At 41.6% G+C, this 10,328-nt stretch overlaps 1 protein-coding gene across 1 annotated transcript in view; it reads right to left on the bottom strand.

The window, feature by feature from the left end:
• Positions 1-5,405: 5,405 nt before the first annotated feature.
• The window catches only part of CUZD1 (CUB and zona pellucida like domains 1), a 45,799-nt gene continuing 40,876 nt past the window's right edge, over positions 5,406-10,328 (bottom strand). Inside the window, exons 19-25 of the mRNA XM_017809125.1 lie at positions 10,247-10,324; positions 10,050-10,079; positions 8,657-8,807; positions 8,161-8,372; positions 7,746-7,918; positions 6,859-7,247; positions 5,406-6,250 (exon numbers count right to left, since the gene is read on the bottom strand). Coding sequence (XP_017664614.1) covers positions 5,965-6,250; positions 6,859-7,247; positions 7,746-7,918; positions 8,161-8,372; positions 8,657-8,807; positions 10,050-10,079; positions 10,247-10,324 — 1,319 coding nt within the window. The 3' untranslated portion in view covers positions 5,406-5,964. The remainder of the gene's footprint in view (positions 6,251-6,858; positions 7,248-7,745; positions 7,919-8,160; positions 8,373-8,656; positions 8,808-10,049; positions 10,080-10,246; positions 10,325-10,328) is intronic.

Genomic DNA, 10,328 nt, shown 5'->3' with positions numbered 1-10,328 from the left:
AGCTCCGTCCAACCTGGCCTTGGAACCTTCCAGGGATGGGGCAGCCACAGCTTCTCTGGGCAACCTGTGCCAGGGCCCCACCACTCACAAAAAGTTCTTGACTTTATGCTATTAATTACCAACAGAATAGAAAAGCTGTTCACCTCTCTGGTACCTGCTGTACACTGGTATATTATTTTACAGGAAAGGCACAAGCAATACAAAGACACCAATGTCCAGACTTTTCAGTTAAAATCTATCAGTGTTTTTAACTGTACAAATCCAGTTCTAGAACATCAAAACATGTTGACATTAAATGCAATTGCACAAAAGTAAGAAATTTCCCTCTTGCTTCAGATCCTGTGCCAGCTGTGAACAAAGAAGGGTCAGTCATTTCTAGGTGGAGTATTCGGTCACTGCACTAACTACTGCATCTATCAAGGAAAGGGAGCACTGCACATTGTGCTAAAAATGTTACTGAAACAGGAAGAAGCAGATTATTGCATCTTGTTTCAAGACTATTACACATGTCTACAACAGAAGTCACACTGGTTTTGAAACACATCAGTTTATGACTGCAGGGGAAAATATGAATTTTTAAAGTGTGAGTGATAAAAAATTGTATAAATGAGACAATGTAATCACTGAAATAAAAATCCAAGCTAAATCGAAATAAAAATCCAAGGTAAATCAAAATAAAATCAAGAAGTGTTTGAATACTACAGAGGAAATGTTACTGGAAGGCAAGAATCCAAAAGAGCAGGCATGGCCAATATAATTTCATAAAATGGAATTACTTTGAACTACTAAAAGCATTCTAGATTTTTTTGTTTGTTTGTTTGAGGGTTTGTTTCTAATACCTTAATTTTTTGATTAATTATTATTTGAAGCTCTTCTCTTCTGTGAGGCTGTGGGACTGTTAAATCCTCCTCTTGGTGTATCCAAAGGCAGCCACTGGCCCAGAGGAACCAGCCAGGACAAAGCATTTCCAGGGCAACGCACTGCCTTTTCTACTGAGAAACAAAATGCTATTTTTCTTTCAAAATGCAGTGCCAGAAACCCCTAAAGGCTGTCCAGAGTATCACCTGTATTTCAGTTAATTTTCAGCTTGATCTGCAAGTGTCATCCCAGCTGTGAGACTTCACTGCCCTCAGAAAGCATCTCATGTGGTGCCTGGATGAATCCTTGCAGTGTTGGCAGAGAGAACCCCACTTGTCTTCCTCAACAATGCATTCCTTGCTGAAAGCCAGTGAAACAAAGAAGGCTTGTTTCACACTGGCAAGACTCAGATCAAATGTTTACTCTACATGCTGGGTGTGCAGCTCTTGAAGAATGCTGCCCTGGCCCAAGAGCTTGAAAAGAACCTGAAGCAACAGGTTTTGGCCACCCTTCTGCAACTGGGGCTACACAGGTGGCTTTGTGAGCCTGCAACAAGGGATGGAGGGATCCAGCATTTTGGAAAGAAGGCCTGGCTTTGCCACAGAGAATCATTTAGGTTGGAAAAGCTCTCTAAGACCATTGAGTAAAACTGTTCCCCCAGCACTGCCAAGCCCACCACTAAACCATGTCCCCAAGTGCCACATCTACAGAGCTTTTAAATCCCTCCGGGGATGGGGACTCCACCACTGCCCTGGGCAGTTTGTTCCATCCCTTTCTGTGAAGAAATTTTCCCTAATATCCACTCTAAAACTCCCCTGGCAAAACAGGAAGGGGCTTCTTCCTCTTGTCCTGTTGCTTCTCACTACTTGGGAGAAGAGACTGACCTCCGCCTGGTTACAACCTCCTTTCAGGTGGTTGCATTAAGTCATGCTCCCTGACACCTCCTTTCATGGGAGAACGGAGCCCTCATATCAACATAACTCAATTTTCATCATGTCCCATGCAACAAAGCTCTGCTTGAATCCAGGATTAGCAGTGGAAGATGGTGACAACTAATGCCAAATGCTTCAGAAACACCTCAGTAACGATCACTAGGAGGAAAGAGAGAACCCATCTCTTTGAAACTGTAGTTCCTGAAAACTGGGAAAAAAAAAAAAAAAACCAACCAAGAGAAAAGATGGCAGTCATTCAGACTTTAGAACAGCAGCAGTACAAGTAATTTCTACATTACACCCTGTGACTAATCCACTTATCTGAGAAAGAAGAAGAAAAAAATCTGCTTGGATGGGTACCCAGTGATTCAGGGCAAAAGAGGTGATCCAAGTGTTGTTCTAGGAAATGAAAACAAATCTCACTCCCAGTGATGCAGACGGGTCACTGACGAGTTTCCTCAGCCAGGAGGGATGTCATTAAAATAGAACTTTTTCTGTCATGGTCCTTGAGTCTGAGAGATAAAATCTGAGGTACACAAGTGCTATGAGAATTTTAGTGTCTCCTCAGTTTTTCCCATTTAGATAAAAACTGCCAAACAGATAAAAAGTAAAGTAAAAACTCCATGAAAATAGAATGCTGGAATAGTTTGGGTTGGGACCTTAAAGATCATCTCCTTCCACCTCCTGCCATGGGCAGGGACACCTCCTACTATCCCAGGTTGCTCCAAGTCCTGTTCAGCCTTGCCTTGGATAATTCCAGGGATGAGGCATCCACAACTTCTCTGGACAATGTGTTCCAGGTTAATAAATAACACATAAAATAATAACTATAAACAAACCCTCACAAATAAATAGTAACATAAATAAATACATGATACATTAACTACCAAAATAACAAAAAGCAAACAAATAAGGAAAATACATTCTGCTTGTAAAAAAAGGTATTTAACACGAAGTGTGAAAAAAAAAATTGTGCTTGGGTTTGGGGGTGCTGGAGAGCAAAGGATTGTAATTTTTTTTATGTGGAACTTGTCACAAATGAAAGGCAGTGGGGGGTCAGTCTCAAGAAATGCTGTTTCCTCAGAGTTTATTGAGCACAGTGGAAAACTGAGCAGCCCAGCTCCAGTGCTCTCTGCCTAATTTCCCTTTCAAGGTAGAGCCTAGAGCAACCCTCTTAAAATTGGATGGTGAGTTAGTGAGTCTGATGAAGTTAATAAAAAAAAAATTAAATTATGAGTCAAGTGAAGTGATCTCCAGAGTGTATTCCTTTAGTCATTTAACTGGAATTTGGTACAAGCTTTTGGGCTCAGGCACTAAAGGACTCCTAAGCCCGAACTATGGGCAGAAGATTATGCTTAGCTGCTTAATTCAGCTTGGTGCCAACGAATATCTGTGGGATTCTATGAGAAAGGATGGGGGGAAAGTAATGAAAACAAGAAAAATCATGTTTCTTGCACCTACCCTGCAAACCCTAATTACCTTTTTAAATCTCAGTCTGCATTATTAACAACTAAAAGATGAATCTACTTGCTAGCTATGAGATGCAGAAACAAAACTGTGTTTATTTATACCCAATTATAAATATTTTTCTAGTGGGTTCCTGGGAAGGAGGACTGCAGAGCTGAATTATCTGCTTCATAATCCAAAATTAGAATAGAAAGATAAACAGGGCAGCAAAGCACAGGAAATTCAGCAGACAAACAAGCAAACAAGGACTTTTTTTCTGAGCTTTGCTTCAAACCCAGTGCTGGCCAAATAGGTGGTCTTGTAACACTGGGAACAACAAAACTGTGGGAACCCATAGAACCTGTGCAATTATTTCTTAAAAAATATGTGTGTATTTGAAACTAAATTGGGATTCAAGCACAGCACTGTACCAGCTACTAGAAAGAAAATTAACTCTATCCCAGCCAAAACTGGGGTAGTGGTGTAATTCAGTCATTAGGTTGACACTTGTAAGGGATTTTCTCATGATGCTGAAAATGTGTTTATTTGGTGCTGAGATGGTTAGTTGAGTACATACTGCTGGGTGAACAAGTACTGATTACATGTTTCAGTCATGACAGGCACACTAGGAAGAATTTAAGTAATCTAACACCAAAATCGTATGGTTATTCAAAGTAAAAAGCTGCCAAATGGTGGATGGTGTGTCTTCTCTGAGGGTGGAGGAGGTGACAACAATGAGCAGCACCCAGAAAGCTCATTTAAAAACCACATGCTCCTGATTCTTGACATCCTTGTGCTCGCAGGCACCAGGCTTCACTATGACAGTGGCATAACACTGATCCCAGACAAAATAAACAAAAAACCAAAACAAAAGGCCAAATAAGCAAATTCAGTTTACATTTTGGCTTTAATTCTTTGTATTTTTAACCAGGACATGAAAGGCAAAAATCTCAGGTCTTGCTTTTCATGTTTTCATGCACCAGTGATAAATGTTTATGTGGGATTTGGGTGTTTGCATTTCCAGCATATTTCAGTCTGATTTGTGAATGCACACAAGACATTCTGAAAGGCTGGGTAAGTCCTGAGAAGCCAAACTCCTCACAACCACAAAGCATACAACCATGTAGGGGAAAAAAAGTTAAATAATTTCGTGATCAGCAGACAAAAGTAATAAAAATTGAACAAAAACCCTTCTGCAAAGCAGATATGAAACGTCTTTTAACTTTTAAATGACGTTTTGGTGAGAGCTAAAATGTCTTCTGGCTGAGAATTGATCTCTTGGATGAGATTTATGGTTTTACCTGGTTCAGGATGTGTGTCAGTGGGAAGGCTACCAACTGATTTGACAAGCCTTTAGGTCAGATTGTGTGATTCAGCAAACATCTTTAACAAAACATCTTTTGAATTTGGATTTATTCAATCTAGAGAAGTGAACATTTACTGGGAAAAATATCAATTTTCAGCTAAAAAGTGCACCTAAAAAGAAAGCAGAGAAACTTCCTCCCAATGGCAAGCAGGGACAGGACAAGAACTCCTGGGCTTGGCCAGAGACAGTGAAAACTGAGGACAGACATTGTGGGAAGCCTTTTCTGTGGTGATGCTGATTTCAATATTGAGTCTCCTTAAGCATGAGAAGGGATTGCCTCAGCAAGCTGAGAATCTGTTGGGAATATCCATCATTTTGATGCTTTTGGTGCTCTGGTTGAGCAGAAGCCCCTGTGATGAAGGGAGATGGTACAATGACTTCTGTGCTCTGTTGCTTCTTAACTTTGCAAACACCTCTACCATCAGTGAGGAATCAGAGAGTATTTCAAGGCCTTCCCCGTGTTGTTTGGATTTTTTTTCTTTTCCTGCTAAACTTTATTTAATTTTTTACCCACCCTTTACAGTTTAATCCCATTAAAGTTCCTTGCTGTAGCTGTGCTGAACACTTACAGAAGACAGAGGTACCTCATACCTCTTCAAAACATCGTGTAGAAGTGTTTCAAAACACAGCTGATGGGCAGAATGTCAAATATTGGAAAGTCAAATATTCCATCACTTGGAATTTTTAATCCAACAGACCACACTCTTCGACACAGTAAAACATTTGTTTGTACTTTAAGCACAGAGACATTAATTTGAAAGACAAAATAGATTTATTTCTTTGTAAACATTCTTTCTTTTGATTATAAATTACACTGCTTACAGAACAGATTACTTTTAGCTTGGAAATCTCTGCATTAAATAAGCACAGTCCCATTATTGTTTCACCAAGAAATTTAGCATTAAAAGCAATGCTCAAAAGAATTAGAATATTGCATAGCCACAATTCCAGTTGCTGTGGTGAGATCAGTTTTTACGTTTCCTTTCCAGACACGACCCATTCTTCCCGAATCATTTAGGTTAGAAAAGACCTTTAGGATCACCGAGTCCAACCATTAAACTAGTACAGACAAGTCCATCACTAAACCACGTCCCCAAGTGCCATTACACAAGCAGATTGGAACTAATTCAATTCAAGGAGTCATAGCACTAAAATGGGTTATAAGCAATCTCTCCTTTTGGACAGTCAGAGCAGTTATACATTTTAAATATGCAGGTAAAAATAGTGGGTTTGCAAGGAGCTGATAGCTTCCTTTTTACGGAGAAGTTGGGCAAAAGCAGATTGCAGTGACAGGTGTCAGAAATGCAGAGCTATGGCTTTTCCTGGAGCCTGAAGTCACCTTACAGCAAATGTGAGAGAAATTTATTTGGCTTTAGTAGTATTCCCACTCTGAGCAGCCCCTTCTCGGAGCCGAATTGGCCCGACGACCACGTCCACTTTTTCCTCGACAGAACTCGTGTCTCTCTTGGACCTCCTGGTGCAGCCCCGGTAGCAGTGGGAGGAATAGTCCCCGAGCCTGCAGACCATCAGCTCACACTTCAGGTACACCGAGGGGTGGCGGCTGATGAACTCAAAGGCATTGAATTTGAACCGAGCAAAGTGGCTGGAAGGGGAGTAGAACGTGGCATAGGAAGAATCTCTGGGACACCTAGAAAGGAACGAAAGAAAGGTAGTTTACTCTTCATGGATGCACAGGTGCACATTCCTGCAAAAATACAATAGATTAAAACTAAACTATATCATAGTCAGATACTAAAAACAAAGGAATAAAAATGCAACTTTCACAGCAGATAGACTTTAAAAATATAGACTTATTTAAGTCCTATGAAAGAGCTAGAGCATTGACAACTCTTCTTTTTTTTTCCCCAAGAGGAGGACAATTAAAGAAGAAGGACCAGCAGACTCTTACTAATATCTGTGCTGTGCGAGGCATAAAAAAGTTAGTCTAATGCTTGACCTGGTTTTACTAAAACATTAAACTCCTAGGATTACAGATTCCTGCTGCCAGTTTTCACTGCCTCATTTACGTCGCTCCCACTACTTCGAATTTTGCTTATAGGACAAAGATGAAGTAATTGAAAAGAAATGTTAGTAAGGTCTAAATGTAATTTCTCATTTCCAGGTTCGTGCTGTTAAAATAAAAAAAATCAAAGACCCCTTTTAACAGTCTGTTGTAACCCGACTCAGACTGGTTCTCTTCTTTTGAATAAATGCAGATTACAGGGGTGCTTCTAACAGCTTGAAGAGAGCTCTTACCCGTCCCTGACTATGTCATAGACCAGAGTGTGAAAGTCACGAGGATCAGGCGATGCCACACACGTGTCCACAAACACCTTCAGGTTTGGGTCTGAGCTGTGAAGACAAGCTTGAAGGTACAAATTCTGGTTCAAGTCAATGAAGTACGGGGAGTCGCGCACTTGCCGCGAGAACGCCGAGGAATCATAAAAGGTGATGTTCATGTCATATCTTCCAAACTGATACTCATTCACATCCACAGTGTCCTCAGCAGTGTACATTACTTGCATCCATGTCTTCTGCAGCATTTTGCAACTAATATGCAGGTTGATGTTCTTTTTCCTCTTGATTATGTACCCAGAAGATGCAACTTTGATTGTGTTGGAATAGTTGATTGTGTCATTGTTCTCCTGTTTAATGCACAATTTAAAATGAGGAATTGCATTTTTGTCACATTCCATGCAAGTTCTAAGGTTTGATAAGCTTAAATATGCACTTTAAAATTGTGGGTTCGTCTTACACACTTTAAATCAAGGAGCTTGATGTTGGTCTTTTCTGCTCAAACATTGTAAATTTTACGTAATTAAGCAGAATTCAGTGGAGAAAAACTCTGTTAAATCCAAGGCAGAGCCAACTCATTGAACATCTGTATAAACATCAGTTGTGTGGAACACAGGCATTCCAATCCTGTGCATTTACAGGACTGCAATCACAGAAATCACAGAAAATTCGTGTAGCTCTCTCCCATGCTTTCCTCCCTAGAAGCTCCCTCTTATTAAGCACAGATATTCCCTAAGGCTCGGAAAGCTACAACAGTTAGACCTCCAGGTCTCATTGGCCACAGTGGCCTTTCTGTGACTCTTCTCACAGCGGGTCCTGCAATTCAGAGCCCACCCTGGTGAACGTACCTCTCGTGTCGTCCCGCAGCCGTCGTAGGGAATGTTGAACACAACCTCCTGTGGGGTGATGGTTGGTCTGCAGCGATTGTCATTCAGGGTGACCATCTGGGCTGAGTAGCCTTGAGACTGAAGGTAGTCCCTGCTCACCACTGCGTGCATGTAGTCTGGCAGGCACAGAAGGGCTGGCAGAAGAAGGAGGTACAATATATTAGTGACTTCAGGAATTTGTTAATGATTAAAGGTTGTAATTGAGCTAAGTGTTGTTTTCTTAATTTAGAAGTCAGGCAGTTCACACCCCGACCCATCGTGTTTCACGCACATCATTCAATTTCCACAAATATCTTTAAATTTACACAAATACTTATTTTGCAAACAAAAGCAATAAATAAGCTTGTCTGTTGAGAAACACCAGCTGAGGACTTACTGGTGTTGTGATCTGCTGGGATGGAGGAGTAGTGAGCCTGAAAGCCTCTGAAGGAGAATCTAGAATCACTGTGAAAGCAAACGGTCATCATGTTCGAAGAGGACACGTATGTGGGGAAGGAACCAGAGCAAAGTCTCCCAAGAAGTGGGGAAGAGTGTCGAGGCCCATCATAGACTTCAATGTAGTCATGCTGGCACGAGCTGCTTTGCATCCTGGTGAAGAAACGTGAGCACCTTGTTAAATCTGTTCCAGGGACTCTGATTTCACTGCCTAACATGGGATAAAATCCTTCAGGAGAGGTTTCATTTGGTTTGTATGTAGCCGTAGCAGAAAATTTTGAGCAAAAAATACTACAGCAATCTAGATTTTGATCTGGTCTTCCAGCAGCCAGATCTTACTGAAAGTATCTTTCAAACTGGGAAGGTTGCCTGTTTTTCAAACCTCTCAAATAAGTTCGGCCTTTGTTATTTGTGCAGGGGATCAGTGTTTTACTTACTCAATATCTCTAAATGTGAGTGTAACACGGAAATTGCTCTCGACTTGTATTTGCCACTCGCAGTCAGCGTTGTTTGGATAACTTCCAGGGTAGTGGGGACTCTGCAGCACCCCAGAGGAATCTGAGATTGAACCGCCACAAAAAGAAGGTGCTGCAGAAAGAAATGGAAGAGAATTTACTCACAGTAACATCTGCAAAAGTGCATTTGGGCTGTACATCTCACAGTAGCTGTGGAAAAGCAGGTCCCCTGCTGACTGTGGGTGATATTCTGTGTGAGCCAAATCAAAACAAATATTTGTTTTTTGCTTTAGCTTTACTTTCGTGTTGGATTTGGAATTCCCTGTCACATTTGTGGTGTCAGACTACCCTCTTCAGGATGGGTTGGAAACACCTTGATGCTTTCTGCTCTAGTCTGTTCTCCTTTTCACAGCCAGGGTCTGATTCTGGGAGGTGTCATGGCAGTCTAAATGGAAGTATCTTCCTCAACAAACACCCTCTCCTCAGTTACTCTGCTGCTTCTCTTTATTCCCCTAAGGACTTTGGAGGGTAAATAAGTTGCAAGTCTTCTAGGAAACTCCATAATTTTATGGTCTTAGACTGAAATAAGCACTCCAGGCTGCTGGAGAAAGCCTTAAATATAACTAATTTCTCCTATAAACATAGCTGCAAAAAGCTTTTGTGTTCCGTGTTTAGCATGAATTACATAATTCTTGTTAAACACACAGATAATCCTAAAAGCTCTTCTGTAGGGAGGTGAATACAAGCTTTGAACTTAAATGCTGCAAGATGAGACATGTAGAGGTGACAACCCATTTTATAGTCCTGCACAGAGACACACCAGTACAATACATGCCTCTCTGCCTCAGGATTTTGGGATTCACAGGCTATTCCAAGATTGGGAGCATCAGCTGTAGCCAGACAGTGGCTCTTCCTCTGATCAGACTGGACAGGCTCTAGCAAAATTCACTTTCATATTATTTTCAACTGTGAATGGTCAAGCTCTAAATCTAAAATCTGCTTTCTAAGGCAAAAATATAAAAGAGACTGTACCAGCTCTAGCAAGCAGAAGTGCCTTAGATTGCACATTGCCATACCTGAACACCATTCTTCCAATGCTTATGAATGCAGTTAGAAATTGGAGATTTAGATAATATTTCCTAGGCCTTGACCCAGCTGAATTGCCCAGCAAGGAAATGGCTTGACAAAGCCAATCAGAAGGGTTGCAAAATAAGCGTCATTGAAAGGTGAGGGGACATCACAGCCTGTCTGGGAATCACCACACAAGATTAAAGTGATACCGCCACAGAGGCAAAAGGCAAATTAAAAAGAAAATGTGCTAAAGGGAGACAGCCCACAAATTAGAAAAGTGAGAAGAGACACAGAAGAGCATTACCTGATGAAGGTGGTGTGGTGGCTGCAGGAGCTGTGGGTGTGAAGGAAGAAGAGACGCAAGTGAAATGTGTTGCTTGTGAGAAAGGTTCTGGGGCACAGAGGGCATCAGGATGAGGATCACAGGGAGGAGGGGATGGGCACACTGGGGCTAGGCTATAAGTTCCACAGGAGACTCAGCTGCCTTCACTGCCCACCCACCTGCACAGATGACACTGGCATCCTCCACGTGCCCACAGTTGTGCACTCCCCAGCCGTTGTGCCTGCACATCCGCAGGGAGGG

The sequence above is a fragment of the Lepidothrix coronata genome, unplaced genomic scaffold, assembly GCF_001604755.1.
Source record: "Lepidothrix coronata isolate B3197 unplaced genomic scaffold, Lepidothrix_coronata-1.0 Scaffold25, whole genome shotgun sequence".
Lineage (NCBI taxonomy): Eukaryota > Metazoa > Chordata > Aves > Passeriformes > Pipridae > Lepidothrix > Lepidothrix coronata.
This window is presented reverse-complemented; position numbering and strand designations above follow the sequence as displayed.